Source organism: Lobosporangium transversale (assembly GCF_002105155.1).
Source record: "Lobosporangium transversale strain NRRL 3116 chromosome Unknown BCR41scaffold_93, whole genome shotgun sequence".
NCBI classification, from domain to species: Eukaryota; Fungi; Mortierellomycota; class Mortierellomycetes; order Mortierellales; family Mortierellaceae; genus Lobosporangium; species Lobosporangium transversale.
The window spans coordinates 37,501-55,832 of record NW_019029071.1 but is presented as its reverse complement, the minus strand read 5'-3'; the positions used below and the strand labels follow the sequence as shown (position 1 = coordinate 55,832).

The 18,332-nt window shown below is 45.6% G+C and overlaps 2 protein-coding genes across 2 annotated transcripts; one reads left to right on the top strand and one right to left on the bottom strand.

Annotated features, from left to right (window-relative positions):
- The first annotated feature begins 36 nt into the window (after nucleotides 1–36).
- Nucleotides 37–922, top strand: BCR41DRAFT_390938 (hypothetical protein). The gene is made up of 3 exons (XM_022028307.1): nucleotides 37–192; nucleotides 461–520; nucleotides 565–922. The coding sequence occupies exons 1-3, from the start codon at nucleotides 155–157 to the stop codon at nucleotides 713–715; spliced, it is 249 nt and encodes an 82-aa protein (XP_021875182.1). The 5' UTR covers nucleotides 37–154; the 3' UTR covers nucleotides 716–922.
- A 957-nt stretch (nucleotides 923–1,879) lies between these two features.
- Nucleotides 1,880–2,736, bottom strand: BCR41DRAFT_365561 (hypothetical protein; the record flags this gene model as incomplete). Its single annotated transcript, XM_022026170.1, has 4 exons — nucleotides 1,880–2,134; nucleotides 2,157–2,322; nucleotides 2,356–2,450; nucleotides 2,702–2,736. The coding sequence occupies 4 exons, from the start codon at nucleotides 2,734–2,736 to the stop codon at nucleotides 2,095–2,097; spliced, it is 336 nt and encodes a 111-aa protein (XP_021875181.1). The 3' UTR covers nucleotides 1,880–2,094.
- Nucleotides 2,737–18,332: the final 15,596 nt, after the last annotated feature.

Here is an 18,332-nt window from a genome sequence, read left to right as displayed (position 1 = left end):
TGCTTTTTCTTCAGGTTAGCGCTGTTTGTGCAATAGGTTTGTGCTGTTTTCAGAACAGGTTCGCGCTGTTTTAGAAAAGGTTTGTGCTGTTTCAGAACAGGTTCATGCTGTTTCAGAACAGGTTCGCGCTGTTTGGGCAATCAGCTTGTGCTGTATGGGCAATCAGCTTGTGCTGTATGGGCAGGGCAATAGGTTTGTGCTCGTTTTCTTCCAGCACGTGCTGGAAACCAAAACATCACGCCCTTTCTCTTCAGGCTCAGATCTCTGGATTCAGGATCAACTTTATAGTGCTTTGCGGCTTGAACAACAACAATATTATTAAGTCCATTCTCAATACGCGCGTCTTCAAAGACTAGAGTTAACGTACAAATGTCCAGCTTTTTCTTTATTATATGCTCTCAAGCAATGAACTAGACTTTATAATATAAATGCAACACTTACCTCGAATTCAAATTCATAGCCAGCGACTCTTTTCTTCATGCTTGAACCTCGGCGGTCCTCCTGCATATGCGGTATTGATGTGAGTTTTTATGACACACTGTCCCGCATGTTTTAAATATCTAGGTGTTGCCTTAACACTCTGATCGTTGTTGATAACGAGCTCCTAAGCTTTAAGCTTGACGTGTATGTCGCCTGGGACCATGGAACGGAGGAATGTGACATTGTCACTTTTCTCCGAGGTTTGATCGGTTTCTCTTCAAGCATGATCCAGTAAATATTATCAATCATCTCCTTGGATGATGCTTGCTTGATCGGATGCTCCTCTGATGTGACCTGGAATGGCTTGTCGGGTCCCAACACAAAACTTATGGGTGGAAAGATAGGAATAGACAATAGAAACAACTTGCCACTTGCTTGAGAAAATTCCGATGATGCAGCTGCGGCAATTCGCTTGGTGTGCTCACTTCTCCTTGCTCAGGTTCTCTAAATAGTGATATTTTAGTTTATCTATTAGTGCCACATTATAAAATTGTGTCTGTGCCATTGTCATAAACAATGGCGAGTAAAAAGAAGTAAAAGAAACGATCGCTACTTTTTCCTTGGTCCCTTATCCCTGCTTGGCCTACTGGGCTTGTCGTCCTCCGCTTGAGTCGACTCACTTTTTCCTTTATTTGATCCGCTGTTCAACAAGCTAATATTGAATACGTCGTTTCTATTCGTTTGTCTTTGATGACAGGGGCTTCTTTGACTTTAGCTACTGAATAACCACCCTGTTCGTGATAAGGCAATATGATAAGCCAACGTGATAAGTAAGGCCTAAACAACAGCAACAAGGATATGTCATTCGAGCAAAAGCCGAGAGAAGACGGTGATGAGAGGTGTTCTTTGATGCAATTATGGCAAGTTGTATTATGGGCATCCTTAATTCTTGACCTTATCGCCGATTTTTGACTGTACGGAAACAGGATAATATTTACCCTCCGATTCTAATACAAAGACGATATCTGGTCCAGACAGGTTCTCTTTTGGAAACAAAAAAAAAAAAGCGAGATTAACTTGGATTCATGTATTGAGTCTTTGTTACAGTGAGTATCCAAGAATTCGTTCATTGTTATAATTCTGGAAGATTGAAATTAAACAAAGCGGGACTGAAATACTCAAAATGTGTGCCCTTTGTGCCAGACGTAGTGGGCATCTAGTAACACACTGTTAACCAATTTAACCAATCCAGGGTCATCCACTTCAAATATGTTAAATGCCATTGGCTCAACGACAATCGTAAATTCCTTCTTCCTTTGATTAACGACAGTTCGAGCAAACGAAGCCTCGACCGGAACAGGCTCATTGTACTCCAATATCAAGTCTTTACTATATAGTAATCTATTCTTTACGGCTCGACCGAAGGTTTCCCTGATGTCGACACTGGTTTTAATTCCTGCATCCCCTTTGTTAATACGCTTCAGAATCCTAGATTACTCATGGCATAGGTTACCAGATTCTTTATATCCTGGATCAGTGAGCGACCACACCAGGCCCTTGATTTCTTGCTTCCAAAGGCCTGCGTCGGCACGTCCAATGAGGTTTTCTATTATAGTGATCATTGGACGGAGACGACCACAGGACCAAGTATATAGCATCTCGATTGCTTGATCATTAAAATGGCCTCTCAGCTTTGATGCAGAGCTTGAGGAACCTTGTTTCTCCAAATATCGTACAAGTGTTTTGAAGTATGTCCGGACTTTTGCTTGATTATCCCATCTAGGAAACGATACTGCACTCTTGAACCTCGAGTCATCGAGAACTTCTCGATATTCCTTGAAGCTTTGCCAGTTCTCTTAACCCAAGCAGGATCATAAATACAAAAGCCTATCCCGCAAGGAACTATGCAGATTTGTAGTAAATCCTCTGATAAACCCTCCAATCCATGAAAGAATGCTGATAATATTGGTCGCTTAGTGTTGTCGTTATTAATAAACTGGTATTTAGCCTCCCCTCCCCATATCCTGCGTCTCGTTCAAAATAACCAAAAACATAGAGTTGCCTTGATGCCGCTCCGAAAGGACCCTGATTAGATTGTCGAACCAATCTTGCAGGAGCTTGTCAAGGCAATTAAAGCCAACTCCACCAAGTAATTCTGCTACTTTTGTGAAGAGCGCTAGGAATAAATCTGTCCTGGATGGAACCGAGTTTCCTCAATGAACTTCTCCAAGGACCTGTGGACACACTTGCAATAGCATCCATTGGCTAGGCGTCATTCTACCTTCGGACAAGTAAAAAGGGTAAATTGATGAGCATCAAATATAAAACATAAAGGCATTTTTGCTTACGTTCTTCAAGGGGTATACGAAAACCAAACTGCGATTAACCGCCTATGAACGCAAGACACAGAACATTTGGTGAGATTATAAACAAGCGTGGATATCCCAGACATCAAGGACCTTTTCCTCCTAATCTCCCATCCGTCTAGCATGGCTCCCAAGGTAATTGATGTGAGAGGGGATGATTCTGGCGAGATTGATGCCCTCAACAGCATGTAGCATTAATATACCGAGAACTATGAATATATTGACGACACAATCTAATATTGTATCACATTTTACCGGTCAAGCGCGTGGCAGCCTTGGCCACATTCTTGATGTTTTTTTATTCCATGTCCCTGGACGCCTAGAGATTCAGACGCACCGTCTTCACATACTGACACTGAATTGGCCGAACATACAACAAATATGATCTCATTGATCACAGGTTGCCATCCCGTGCACGCACCATGGGGCTAAAACGACATTTATGTCTTTAGAGCGGAGCTGTCATCCTAGCTCCTGGTTAAACGTTCTGGCGCCCTGGATGATGATAATTGATAGGCCTTCCGCAAGTGGCAAGCATCCAGATGACAAAGCATATGAGAAAGGATAATTTCCTATGCCAGCTGTCCTGGCGATAATAATATGGTTTTGGGTCTCATCATCAGACTCTCACTGGGTTCTCCACAGGATTCTTCATCTCTATCCGTTTTTACAAAACTCTTTGATAATAGTATCACAAAAATCTGCCCTTTCTTGCACACAAGATCGCATGATGATCACAGGAAGCTTTATAAAGTTCTATATGCCCCAGTAGAAGGCAGGACGGATTAAACCGCTCTATCTATTCGTCTAAAAGGTAAGTGGATGATGATGGCTTCATTCATAAAGAATGAGCCATTGTAAAAAAATTCTCAAGGAACGGGTATAATGCTTTTTTTAAAAAAGACAAAATTTCATCCACTTGATTGGTATTCGACTTAATTCTTCAGATTCGTACCGGCTGATCCTCCTGAATATGCAGCTTCGGTGTCGATTTTTATAACACGCTGTCTCACATCTTTTACGCATTCAGGTGTTTTCTCGGCAATCCAACCTTCGAGGGTACGAAACTTCTGAACTTTAAAATCGTCATATACGTTTCCTGGCACCGCAAAATAGAGGAAAATGGTATCGTCACTTCCCTTCGACTTTGATTGGTCTCCCTTCAAGCAGGGTCCAGTAATACAATCAATTATCTCCTTGAATGGTGCTTGCTTGATTGAATGCTTCCCTGCTACTGTGACTTGAAATAGCTTGTTGGGTCCCAATGCAAAATCAATGCACGGAAATTTAGAATGTGCTGGTACAAACAACTTGTCAGCTGCTTGAGTGAGCCCTGATAATTCCTCTGGAGTCCGGAAAAACACCACTTCTGGATTTGCTGGAAAATCAAGAAATCCTGTTTCGCCTGACTGGAGATCCCTAAAGGGAAATCTAATATCACCACGTCGAAATAAGTGATGAGCATAGATTTCAAACACCGGGCCTTTAGCTATATCCTCTCCGCCTTTGACAAGTTTCGCCAATACATCGACCCAAGTGTTATCTTTTATTTTGTCCATAATCTGTGATTCGACCCAACGAGATGCCCACACCAGGTAGAAGTCGAGATGGTCAGAAGTGGGGACTCTATGGAGTAAACGACCACTAAATGCACTCGCATCTTTTCCTTGTGCAAAGAGGCTTACAAGATCTGCTGGCTTCTCGAGTGTGTCAATGGCCGCCTTGACGCGGGAAAACGCACTTTTTCTAGCTTCCTTAATATTTTCTTGATCCATGGATAGTGAAAAGGCTGGGGCCTGTAGGACCTGTCTTGGTACTCCCCCCAACTTGTAAAAAAGCTCCTCCAAAAATTCTTCATCCACTAGATGATAATACTCTACATTGGCTCTACATTCTTTAAGCTCGTCCAAACTCCAGAGTGACATGTGATAGTAGCTAAAGCGTGCAGTTTCCTTGGCGAATTCACCGTACTGCTCATTGAGAGTTTTTGGTGATGCCGCAAATATCGTCCTGGCTTGATCTGGTAGAGGGTTCTCACTACTATCAACTAAGTACCACGTTTCAGGTCGAGCAAGGAAATCTTCGAACATCGTTGTATTCCCTTTACGTTGGCAAGTTGTTCCTCCATAAACATAACATCTGTCATGCTGCTTATCTTGGAAAATAATAATCGGTGGATTTTCCTCATCGTGTTCGGCAAGGAGGCGGATGGCAAAATAGACCAAAAAGGCTGACTTCCCAATTCCAGGTGTTCCAGTGACAAAGAGTCGGTTCAAACCAGTTTCATGAGGGGTACTTAACCTGGATGTAATATGGTCATAAAGCTTTTCATATTCTTCTCTGATATAAAGATGCCTTGTTTTAGCAATAGGGAAGACACGACCCTCAGGGGCAGTCAATATTTTGGAACCCTTGATACCACCAGAATTTCGGAGCTCGCAAGCCACGCTAACAATGCTGTAGTAAATACTATCTCCTGATAACTCCTCCCCCATGTACGAAAGCACCTTGACCCTCTCTTTCGAGTTGAGAGGCGAGAGGACAGGCCTACCATTCACTATCCCTTTCGTTACAAGCCCCGCTTCTGTAATCGCATCCCTAAGAGCACCTCTGCTACTTATACTTGGACGAGCTTTTTTAGAGGGTGACTCTGATAAAGGAGATAGAGTGATCAAAGTCAATATTTTTGATTTATTGCACTGCACATCACTCTAAAATTGATCAATAACCAGGTTCTCGGCCAAAAGCACTCACCAGCATCTCCATCCTGTTTTCTTTTCTGAGCTAAGTATCAAAGGCGAATAATTAGAAAGAACGTTGAGTTATCAAGACACAAACCAAATGGTGATATTATGCACATGGCCGTTTAAGATATAAACCAAGCTTCATCAGCTGAAAATATCAACAATCAGTCCATCAAGAGCTAATACATACCTCGCTGTGGTGGCTTGACAATAACATGGATAGTTTCCTCTGGAAGTTCGGAAATAAATATGTCCCCAAGCTTCCTTGACGCGACTGTAAGAGCCTCTTTTGACTCGATTTCTGACTCAACGACGATCTTGCCTTTGTCAGGGATGGAAACTTTATAGAGGGTGAGGTCCTTGGGCTTAACGCTTGGATCCACAGTAATATTGGGATAGATTGCTTGCTTGAGTTCATCAACTGAACAATTGGAAAAAACCTTTACAGAAAAACATGAAGCTTCTCCATCAACAATACAATAAATCTGTAGGCTGGTTGGTTCGGGGATTTTAGGGTCATTGGTGATTGAAGACTCTTCCTTCGCTTCCCCTTTTCTTTCTTCTTTCTTTTCATACGGTTCAGTTCGAGGTGATGGGCATCGTGATGGTGTTCTGCTGCTTCCCATTGTGTTTTCAAACCTGTTTAAAAACAAGGGCGTAAATAGATGGAGGACAGAAAATAGGGAAAGGTTGATAAAAATGTTAAAGGATGATAGTTCAGTAGCAGGATGGTTCAAAATTGTCTAGAGATGAAGTTGAGGGAGGAAAAGAAAAAAAGAAAAAAAGAAAAAAAAAAAGGAAAGGAAAGGAAAGGAAAGGCAATGAATGAAGGCTTGGAATAAATAAAAGAGCAAAATTGATGGGAGCAAAACTGGGGGGAAATAAGAAAAAAGTGAAAAGAGGATAAAGGAAGAAAAGGAAGAGGAGAGTGCAAAAATGAAGTGAAGCAAGTTAAATTTGTTCCTTTATTTCAAGGTTGGGCTATGCTGTGTGTGTGTGAGAAAATTTTTTTTCTTGATCAACATTTTTTCTTCAAAAAAAATTTCCAAGTCGTACAAACGGCGAGGAAATGGTCCTTTTTTTTTTAAGTCGAAATATGCCGCTTGATGTTGACCCCCCCCCAAAATCTCAAGTTTGGTCCCAGCCTGTCAGTGAGCGTTAGTGCAATGCACATAAGCCACACAGGCTGGTGACGAGCCTAGCACAAGACGCCTTGACAGACAGATCGTGCAGTGGCTCCCTTTTAGTATTTCTACCTGCCATATTATTCCATTATGGACAGACACCCCTAATTTCCTATTTGTATACCAATGTACGCTCTATTCTCATATGCAATTAGGCGAAATATGCAACAACTCCGAGAACGAAGCATGAGCCATCTCTTCACCCATAAGAAGGGCAAGTTTACCATTACAAGTGGGTTTGAAATCCAGCAATCCATGGGCATTGTCTCGAAATTTTATTTCGACGTCGAAATAAATAACCTAAACTTCCATGGAGCTATCCTGATTTCTTTGTTTGTGCAAATAGAGAAACGTTTGAAGTCTTTCGCATGACCCTTCCGCTTGAGAACCCATTGCATTGTTTATTTATTGACAGCTGTAATATAGCAGTGATAATATTCGCCGCCGTATCATTGACTTGAAAGGTGTCTCCAGTGAGCTCCCAGTCCTCGACGCGAGATCAACTGGAAGCAGAGATCCTGTCTTCTCGAGAATGTAGAAGTTAAATATGACATTCAGGCAGCATGCCCTCCCTCTGGAAATACCATTATTATTGGGATCGATCCAGACGAGAGGTACTCGATGACAATTGCAAAGTAGGATCCAAGAAAACCTAATGAACGTGAGATCCTCCGGATTTCGAGAGTGTATCTTTACAAACCATCCAAGAAATTTCAGGGCGAGCTAGAGAGGCGAAAGCTTAGAAGAGGAATTACAGAGATTGAAAGCAATATTCCATCATTCTTAAGGCCTACCCCCAGTACAACGACAACCCCTCTCTATTTCGCAGCCACATCGGGCTATTTTGGCAAACCCAAGGTCATTCAACCTGACACATGACTACCGCCCCCTTTTCCCGCAAATGATTCTAAAATGGTGGCAACACTTCTGCCTTCTCTGTCTCTCTACATTGGACACTTTGATTTATAAAATAAGAAGTGAAAAATAAGAGAGAGCAACGTTGTTGAGTCTGTTTTTGTCAATCAATCGAGCCTTCTAGGCTTTTTTCCGAGCATTCAGAACGTTGGAACGTTTCTATATCCACATAACCCTTAGTGCGTGCTATCCGTATAAGCACATTTTCCATAAAAGTAATCCCTTACAAGTCTGCTTTTGTTTGCGCCCTTAACATGTTCCATGGCCTCGTGGATCCTTGTTGTAAAAAAATAAAAATAAAAATAAAAATAAAAAAAAATAAAAAAAGGATGGCAACAGATAGGGGTTGTCACTGTTGGTTTTAGTTTTAGTCACGTGTAGAGGGTTCGCCACCAACTATTTAACGAGCAACAGCTCAGGAAAATCTGGCTCCTTGTTCCTTATTTTTACACAAGAGCCATTTGAGTACTGACTGTTCTCGTCCAGTCTTTGAGTAGTGTGTGTGTTCTTTTATTGTGTTAGAATTATTTATCTATCTGCAGCTGGAAGTGACCGGCTTCATAATCCACCAAAACGACCTAAATCTCCTACCACATCTGCCCCTAAATTTTGCAACAATATTTCTGGTGATCTATGCAGGGGGTGGCAGCTACAATGTCTTCCAATTTATCGATTCTTCTTACCATGATCCCGAAGTGGCCGTCGGCAGAGGCTGAGGGTCTAACCGCCGCGACATGGATCAGCGATTTTGGAGGTGTTATCGAAGGAGAAACCCTGAGCAACAAGTTGATGTTCGTCGAGAGGCAGGCGACAGGCAAGATCCAACGCTGGATCAGGCGTTGGAGGATGACAAACAAGACGAATGGTGCCTGGAGCCAGTTCGTCAGCGATTTCATCATGGAGGCCTCTACCCCTAGAAGCCAGGATGTCACCCTGGACGAGTTGCATTCTATTAAGCAAGGAGAAGATGAGACGACAGCCAACTATGCACAACGAATGAAACTTACCATGGAACTCCTCGACCCAGAGTCTGGTTGCGACGCACAGCCGTACAAGATCCCAACAGCCACCGAGCGTCTACTGGCGTACAGATTTTGCAAGGGTTTGAGGCAAGACCATCCTTTCAAGGTCAAGAACAAAGAAGCGCCTGCGACCTTGAAGGAAACCTTCGAATCAGTGACACAATTGGTTGAAGGAAATCGTTGGGGCATTGACACCACTGAGAGCCGTGTCATAGCTCGCAGCAACGCTGAGCATGCTGCACCAATCGAGACGAATGTTCTGCTTGGATCGACCCTAGTGCCGAGGACGCACTACTCTGGCTTCCTAGCGGACTTCAAAGACGACAAAGAGAAAGTTAATCAATTAAGCGTAGACGAATTAACAGACATGTTCGGAGCCTGGACCCTTGCTGCCGAGGAGCGAACTCCGGAGGCGCGAATCGCTCAGACTATCTCAAGAATGAGCCCGGCTGTAGCGAGGCGAGTGTTTGGTTCCTCTGAATTGGCCAAGCATATTAGAGTGGAGGCTAGACCTAATGCCGTGCTCCAACCCGCCGAAGTTCGAAGTCAGCAGGCTATCCCTATGGCCCGTAGAACCTGCCATAAATGTAATCAAGAGGGGCACCTCTTGTCGTTCTGCCCATTGGTGGAATGCTTCCGATGTGGCGAGCGAGGCCATACTTCGAAGGTTTGCACTAAGGAACAAGGAAGCCCCGCCACAGGCGCCAATAGCGTCCCATTGGCCACTCAAACTAACTCCTCGCTAAGAGTGCAAAGTTTAGAAATCTCCGCCACTAATGTCGCCCAATCATTTATCACGACTAAGCCACAGCGATTAAATTCGACAGGTGCCCAGCGACGTCGCAGTGAGAGGACAGGCACTCCTGCAGGTCCATCGTCTCAACGAAGAGAGGAAACGAGAGGCACTACTCCACCTGTCCGAGGAATGCAGTGGGAGGCTGAGGCATCCACTAGTAGTGCGCAACCTTCTGGGGACCCCCACTTCCAGACAGTGACTTTTGATGACAGAGCGGTCGACGGGCGAGAGAATAATGTTGCAGAAGCTCCAAATGCGACGCCAAAGCGTACCAGGAAGCGTGTCATTCCTGATCCAGTGTTCGTTGATGCGGTCGAAGGATTGAATTTTGATTTGGCCACTCACTCCAAGTACCGTGGAAAGATGGCAGTGCAACTCAAGGCAGCTGTTACCGAGGCCTGGGCCCGCCATGCCCCTCCAAGAAGAAGCAAGCCTAAGAGGAGTCAGTCAGCAATAGCTATGGCCAGGAACGTTCAAGGTGGCAAAGGTGATGTCACGACCGTCACCGCCTTGGGACGAGACTTCAACAACGCCGTTATTGATCCAGGCAATGACCATACTATGATGGGCCTACATGTGGCAAACGCACTCGGACTGAAGTTAGAGCCTGCTACTCGTGCGGTGCTATTGGCCCATGGGTCCTTCCAGAAGCTTGCGGGCCGCACAAGACCTATCGATATTTATGTGTCCGGGATCCCCTTGAGAATGTCGATGGGAGTGATCGACTGTAAGGGCACATATGACTTCCTCCTTGGCGATGACTGGCTCAAGGCGCTGAAAGCCAAGGCTGATTGGAGCAACGGTATCGTGTACTACGTGGAGAGTGAGGGAAGGACTATCACCCTTGGTGGCGGTCTAAATGTTCGCGCCTCAACCCCTCAGCCTACGACATCAACGTACTTGTCTGATGAGAACGATGAGTATGATGATGAGTACGACGACTATGAGGATGACGAATCAATCTACGAGACGGAAGAATCCGATGCTGATGCAGGGTACAGAGCCTTGAGAGTGAAGACAATAGAGGTCGGTGACCCGGATCTGCAGGCGATGACCGCAAGAGTGTTCTCTAGCAAGATACAGTGCGAGAATGACGATGCTCGCGTAAAAAGGCAGCCGTTCGCGGTTGACGGAGTCAACGTGGACATCAACCCAAATTTGTCCAATGAGCAGTACGGACAGATTGTGGAGTTACTTGAAAGGAATAAGGACAGGCTGACTACCAACCTTGAGGACCTCGAAGTGACGTCTATTTTAGAACATGAGATCAACATTCAACCAGGCGCCAAGCCAGTGTACGTAGGATGGTGCAAACGGTACTCGCCGAAGGAGCTTGACTTCCTTAAGAAGAGTGTTGATGATGAGCTTAAGGCAGGAAAAATCATAGAGATGGAGAGCGAGTGGTGCGCGCCGCTGAGTCTTGCTCCTAAGAAAGACGGATCCTTGCGCAAGTGCGTCGCATACATAGGCCTAAATAAGGTTACCGAAAGGGAGAGCTGGCCACTGCCAAACATCGAGGAAATACTTGACAACTTAGGCGGATTCGAGTACTACAGTAGCCTGGACGGATTTCAAGGTTATTACGTGATTGGCATCAAAAAAGAGCATGTCAAGTATCTTGGCTTCCGTACGCCTTTTGGGACGTTTGCATACAAGGTAATGCCATTTGGGCTCAAGAACGCGCCACATACCTTCAGTCGCTTTGTTAGAAAAGTGTACTCAGACCTTATCGGAAGAGTGCTTGAAGCGTACATGGACGATGTGTGCGTGCGCACGATGACCTGGGGAGAGCATTTGAGAGCCCTCGATCATACGTTTGCGGCAGCTCGCGCAGGAGGAGTCAAGTACAAGACTAGTAAGCTCCATGTCGGGTATGACAAGGTGAAGTTTACTGGCCACGTGGTCGGCAAAGATGGAATTGAGGTCATGCCAGACAAAGTTGACAAGGTCAAGAATTTCACTCCATTACGTAGCAAGGAAGATGTACGTGCATTCTTGGGCTTGACGGGCTACTATCGAAGGTTCGTCGAAAGCTACGCTCAGATTGCAGAGCCGCTGACGAGGCTCCTCAAGAAAGGTGCAAGCTTCACCATGGGTCCTGAACAGGTGGCCGCAGTAAAGGGTCTCAAAGCCAAGTTAATTCAAGCTCCGGTACTTAAGGCTCCAGATTTCGAGAAGGATTGGGTGGTCTCGTGTGACGCCTGCAAATACGCTATGGGCGCAGTGCTAGAACAAGAAGATGAGGAGGGTAAGTTGAGACCGGTCTACTTTTACTCGAAGACCTTTCAAGGAGCCGAACGCAACTACTCTACCTTTGAGCAAGAGTGCCTCGCCGTTGTCATAGCCGTCAAGAAGTTTCGGCCTTACATCCTGGGTAGGTCCGTTGTCGTTTACACAGACCATGCGCCACTCAAATGGTTGTTTTCCAAGACTGATCTGACTGGTCGACCTGCGCGGTGGCAGATGATTCTGTCGGAATTCGAGCTGGTCATTAAGACCAAACCAGGTACGAAGAACGGCAATGCAGACGGGATGAGTCGCATTATGTCGGAAGGAATAGCCACGGATGACATCGATGACGAGGTGCCAGAGTGTCTGAGCCGAAGGGCAGAATCCACAGGAGAAAAGTGGCTGGCGAGCCAATGGTACGCGAACTTCTACATGTACCTAGCCGAGATGAGACTGGAGTTAGAAGACAAAGTTGAAATGAGGAGGATCAAGAGACAGGCATACAGGTTTCGACTGACGAAGGAAGGTGACCTACTGTATAGAGATGCCGACAACAGAGAGAAGAGGTGCGTAGTTGAGGATGAAGTCGAGGGTGTGCTGAAGGAGGCACACGACAAGGGCGGTCACTATGGAGCAGAGTCTACCCTAGCAACAGTTCGTGACGTGTGTTGGTGGCCAACGATGAGACGGGATGTATTCCACTGGGTCAAGTCTTGCGGCCGTTGCCAGCAATTTGGAAGTCGAGTGAAACATAACAGGTTGCATCCTACGGTCTCCGAGTTCCCATTTGAAGTTCTCTTCGTTGACTTGATTGAGAACTTAGTCGAAACGCCTAGGGGGATGACCACCATAGTCGTCTTCACAGATTCCTTCACCAAGTGGACTGAAGCACATGCAGTGGCCAACAAAGGCGCGCAAGGCGTCCTAGCTGTTCTATTTATGAAGATTATCTGTCGGTTCGGGCTCCCTGTTATGATTAGATCGGATGGAGGCCCCGCATTTCGTAACGAATTCAAGACTTTCTGTGACCTCTGGGGGATCAAGCACGTCACTGGTTCGACAAGGCATCCGCAAAGTCAGGGACAGGTCGAGGCGACAAATAAGCTTATCGAGGAGCGACTGAGGAGAGTACTGCCAGCTGGATCTAAGGATTGGGATGCATTCCTACCGAAAGCAGTATTCGACGTGAATTGTCGAGTCGTTAGGAGCACAGGAGTGTCGCCAATGGAAGCACTTATGGGCTACACAGGACAGTCAGCGTTACGGCGACTGTTCGCGGACGACAAGTTCCTCGTTTCAGCAGAGGCACCGGAAGAGAACGATGTAGTCCTAGAAGAAAGCATGGCGAGATTTATCGTAAGAAGAGAGGGAATCCGTGAGTATGCATACTCATGCAAGCTTAATGCCAATGACAGGATGAAACGTTACTATGATCGACGTGTTCGCCCACAATCGTTCGAAGTAGGATCAAGGGTTTACATGTTCAATTTGGATTTCGTCACAGGCTTTGGACGCAAGCTGGAGCCGCGTTGGTTAGGTCCATTTGAAGTAGTCTGGGCGAATGAAAAGGGATCATATGGGATCAAGACGGGTCGAACGCATTATGGCACAAAGGATGGGGTAGAGACAATTAATGGAGACTTCCTCAAGCTCGCAACTCAAAGGCAACGATTATGGGAAGATGATTTTATTGAGAACCTACAGAGAGCTACTGAGAAGAATCCCCACTACGCCGACACCGAACAACCTCTCGCGCCAGATCAATTACACCAGCCAAGTCTGGGTCGGGGGCGGGAGGACACAGCAAACGAAGGCACTCCAATCCAATCTCCACATCCCTTGTCGCCAAGGACAGGTCAAGCTCAATCTCGTGACGCTCCTCAGGCGCAAGTTGCACCTTCCGTGAACGAAGCCTCTCGCGAAGACGCGACTGGTCAGCCAAGCCTCTGGAGAATGCCACCTCGCCGTGAAGAAGATACTTCGCCCGTACGCGTTTCTCAATTGGCTCGTCTATGTCTTGAAAGGCCTCAGCTGACCGCTTATTTAGCTCTCGAGCGGGGGGGGGAACTGTCTGGGACTGAGGAGATTCTGGAGAAGACTTCTCCGCTGCAAATGGCGAAACAGAGGAAGGGCCAACCTCGTGGTCAGTAAGGGCAACCACCTCAGGAGAAGCAGAAGAAGGGGGAGTGACAACGACGGCAGGAGCAGGAACAACGGCAGGAGTAGAAGAAGAAGCAGAAGCAGGAGGAGTGGTAGGGGTCGAAGGAGTGATAGGAGAGTGAGAAGTGGCAGCAGGACGCGACTCTGGAGACGTGCCCAAAGACAGACTTAAGCTCTTGTCCGAAGAGGGAAGCATTGTCTTGGTGGAAGTGGTTGGTCTTGGGCAAGGAGGAACCTCGTCTTTCTTAATAACAGTGCGGGCCATGATGACGATGAAGTAGTTCAAGCAGGGCAAGGAGGAAGGAGTTGCGAATGAAAAAAAAGAAAAAAAAAAAAAAAAAAAAAAAAAAAGGGAATGGAGGAATGAACCAACATTTATGTCCATGGCAACATCATCATGTGGAAGTAATGGCGTGATCACGGATCAAAATGATTGGCCGAAGAAAGAAAATTTTCCTTGGTCGATGCCAAGGCGAACCAAAGGGTGACAAGAACAATGATGCAATGACCAAAATGCGGGGTAGCAAGAGTCAAGGTGGAAAGAGGTAGAAGCGCAAACAGCACAATGAGTTTCTTTCTTTTTGAGCTGCGGCTTGGCGGAGCCGAACTTCGCAGCTGGTGGGGGTGTTGGTTTTAGTTTTAGTCACGTGTAGAGGGTTCGCCACCAACTATTTAACGAGCAACAGCTCAGGAAAATCTGGCTCCTTGTTCCTTATTTTTACACAAGAGCCATTTGAGTACTGACTGTTCTCGTCCAGGTAAAGAGCCCTCACAACGTTCGTCGTTAGTAGCCATAGATCATTAAAGGTTCCTTATTTTTACACAAGAGCCATTTGAGTACTGACTGTTCTCGTCCAGTCTTTGAGTAGTGTGTGTGTTCTTTTATTGTGTTAGAATTATTTATCTATCTGCAGCTGGAAGTGACCGGCTTCATAATCCACCAAAACGACCTAAATCTCCTACCACATCTGCCCCTAAATTTTGCAACATCACAAAAGAAAAAAATCTAGAGAATTAATTAAGGGGAGTCTTAAAATAGGCACCAGAAATATATTCAAAATGAGGCACGTGCTCCATGAGAATTTAGACTATGAGACACATCAACCTTTTTCTTTTCTTTTCTTTTTTTTTATTTTTCAAAAAAAGAAAAAAAAAACCCCCCCTGGTATAGGCGTCTAAGAAAAAAAAAAAAAAAAAAAAAAAAAAGAGGAAAGAGGAATGCAATGATGATGGAGAGTCGAAAGAAAGAAAAACTATGAAGAAATGTGCACAGTGTTGAAGGTCAAAAGAAAAAGCTATCGATACAAAAAGATAAAAAAAAAAAAAAAAAAAAAAAAAAACTACAAGAAAAAAAAATATGAAAGATGAATGGGGGATAAATGAATGAATGAATGAATGAATATTACTACAAGGAATAAATATGATGAAATGTGGTAAAAGATATATAAGAGGAAAAAAGAAAAAGAAAGAAAAAAAAAATGGTATCCAATCCAAAGAAGGAGAGACTCTCCATGTCCATCGATATACATTTGACTAACCCTCCTCATGTTTGTGTTCTTTGTTAAGAAGGAAGAAATGATCTTTAAGGCGATCATTGCTGCCTCAAATTCTGCACGGAATTAAACCTCGCAATCGAGCCTGTCTGCAATGATTGCGGGGACTGCAGCTGAATAGGCATCAATGATGATCCCACAGGATTAGCTGCTGTTGGAGATGGTCCGCGGCTCCTGGCATTGACAGAGGGCGACGATTGACGAGTCGTAGTACCACTATTAGCACCATTCGTTGCTACCTTCCCTAGATTGCTGTTGCTGTTGCTGTTGTTATTGACTGTATTCAATTTTGTCAGGGCATTGGAATGTGGGGTTGAGGATACTGGAGAAACAGGCATGATAGCAGCGCCTTGTGAACTCTGCAATTGGTGCTGCTGTTGTAATAACTGGAACTGTTGTTGCTGTTGGCGCAATAGCTGCTGTTGCTGTTGCTGTTCCACCAACTGTTGTTGTTGGGCCGCTGCAGTCGTCATGATTCGCATGGCTAACTGATGTGGAGCCTCGATTCGTCCATTCATCTTCATCCCCACAACCTGCAGCGCCAAAGCAAACAATTCACGATCACCCTTGTCCTCCTCATATTCAAACACAACTCCGACATCATCGTTCAAGCTCGAATCCATATCGACATCGTCTGAGCTAGGCATGCTCAAACTAGCCGCACTAGAACTGCCAAAGAACTGGTTTATCGTTTGTGTCAACCCATTATTGGAATTGGCTGATACGAGAGCACCGACATTATCTTCGGTCTTGAGGCCGGCAATAGAAGATGAAAACAACGTGTTTGGATCAGCATGTGCCTTGACTACGACTATCCCTGGATATGCTCGAGGAGGGAGCTTGCAGACAACGGTCTCAGATCCATAATACTGTATACTCGATGCAGGAACTCCGTCAAACGTTGGAACCATACCAAGGAAGAAACCTGTGCCTAGGAGCGTAATCTCAACACCACCCTCAACAGGACCCTTGGCTGGAATCAGCTTTTGGACACGTGGAGAACCACGTGGCAGGTGTTGTTGGCGTTGTTGTTGCTGTTGTAGGAGGCGCTGCTGCATTTGGAAACATTGGTTCGAGCGGATTTGACGAGCCAAGATTGCTTGCTTCTGTTGCTGTTGTAACATCAACTGATGCTTTTGTTGCTGTTGCTGTTGTTGAAACAACAGAAATTGAGCTGCTGCTGCTGCAGAGGTGCTTGGAATACCTGAAAGAGTAGCAGCCGCAAGAGTGGGTGTTGTGGCTGTCGAATCCGTGAGTCCCAGGAAGGGCGGCGGGGACGGAGAAGGCGGCATGTTCGTTGAAGGTGCCTTGGGTGAGATCATCGGAGAGCTTGCACAAGATGCTGTCGCCGTAGTTGAGGTGGAATCAGTACTAGCAGTAGCAGCAGCGCCACCATTAGAGGCTACTGTAATGCTCTTGCGAGGACGTCCACGCTTTTTATTTCCACCTGTAGGCCCCTGCGCTTCACAAAAACCTTCTTCTGACTCGGGTGACACAGCAGTGGAGGAGTTGCTGTTATTGCATTCGGATCCTACATTGTCCGGTAATGAGATTGGAATCGGAATATAGGCACTGGAGGAAGGAGTTGGAGGCAAAGAATTTTGAAATGTGTCCTTTCCTTCTGAAACAGGAGAGGCGATCCATGTAGTGGCAGGCTTGCCATCATTACCTGGCCGCTGTTGCTGTTGCTGCTGCTGCTGTTTCAGCCCCTGCTGGAATTGCAAGAATAGTTGTTGACGTTGTTGTTGTTGTTGATTCTGGTGCTGAAAGCTTTGAAAATCTTGCATTTGCATCGTATCTAAAAAACTCGGACTCATTGCAGGGGTAGGACAATCGATAGGCGAGGCAAGAGTGGGAGAGAAAGGTGACATGGGCTGATACAGCATCGAGGATGTAGGACTAATGCTTGTTGGGATTGTAAAAGATGCTCGAGTCGGGTAGCCGCTATTAGGAGTTGACAAGGCGCTATATCCACTAGCTGAAGGCGAAGGAGGTATAAAGGCTCCAGAGTAGTGAAATTCACTTGATGGCGTCATGGATCCGTCCGATGTTGTAAAGCTCTCGAGTACGGAGGTAGCATTCTCTACTCGAAAATGTTCGCGATGCTGCTGTTCCAAAAAGGCGGCGTCGTTGGGCGAAAGAGCGTGAATAAATGATGGAGCAAAAGTGCTGTGCTCATCATCATTTGCGTATGGTGATCCTGGCATAAAGGGCGAGAGGGACGTATCGTTCCCACTTTGTGCGAATGTGAACGAGGGGGCTGTGGAAGGTGAGGAAGTAGTGGATGTAAAGTGCGGGTTGTGTGAAATATCATGACTGGTCTTTCGGCGGAAAGATTGCTGATATAGAGGATAGTTATCCTCCATCATGTGCTCGTCAGCTTCGTCGACCCTGCGTTTGATTGCCGTCCTAGCATTCGAGGACTCGAGCGGGTTCAAAACATCGCTGGATGAATAGTCGTCCTCAGCCTCCATCTTGATTGCTAGTGCACCCGCTGCACGTGAAGCGTAATTGCCGGACTCTAAATCCAGGTCGTCGTCATACTGTTCATCTTTAATATCTTCATTTTCCTCTTCTTGATCTATTGCGTTGTACGATGATGGTTGCTGTGGCTGCCGTCCGTTTGATGGGGCCTTTGCTTTTCTGATAGTGCCGCCCGATGTTTTAATTGCACCAGGCAGTGCTCTCTTTCCAGACTTGTGATCGTCCATCATCATCACTGGGTTTGTCAATACCGACGCTACGACAGCACCAGTCCAGTCCTTTGCAGTGAATTGAATACTATGTACATTTGAAAGTAAATAGTATGTGGATAAAAGCGAATGAGTCAAAGTACAAATACAAAGAGAAAGGAGGAAAATAATAATAAGAATATTAGAAACTTTAGCATGTGCAAACTAAATGATTGTCAGCTGAAAATGAGGGCGCATTCTGAATACGCCA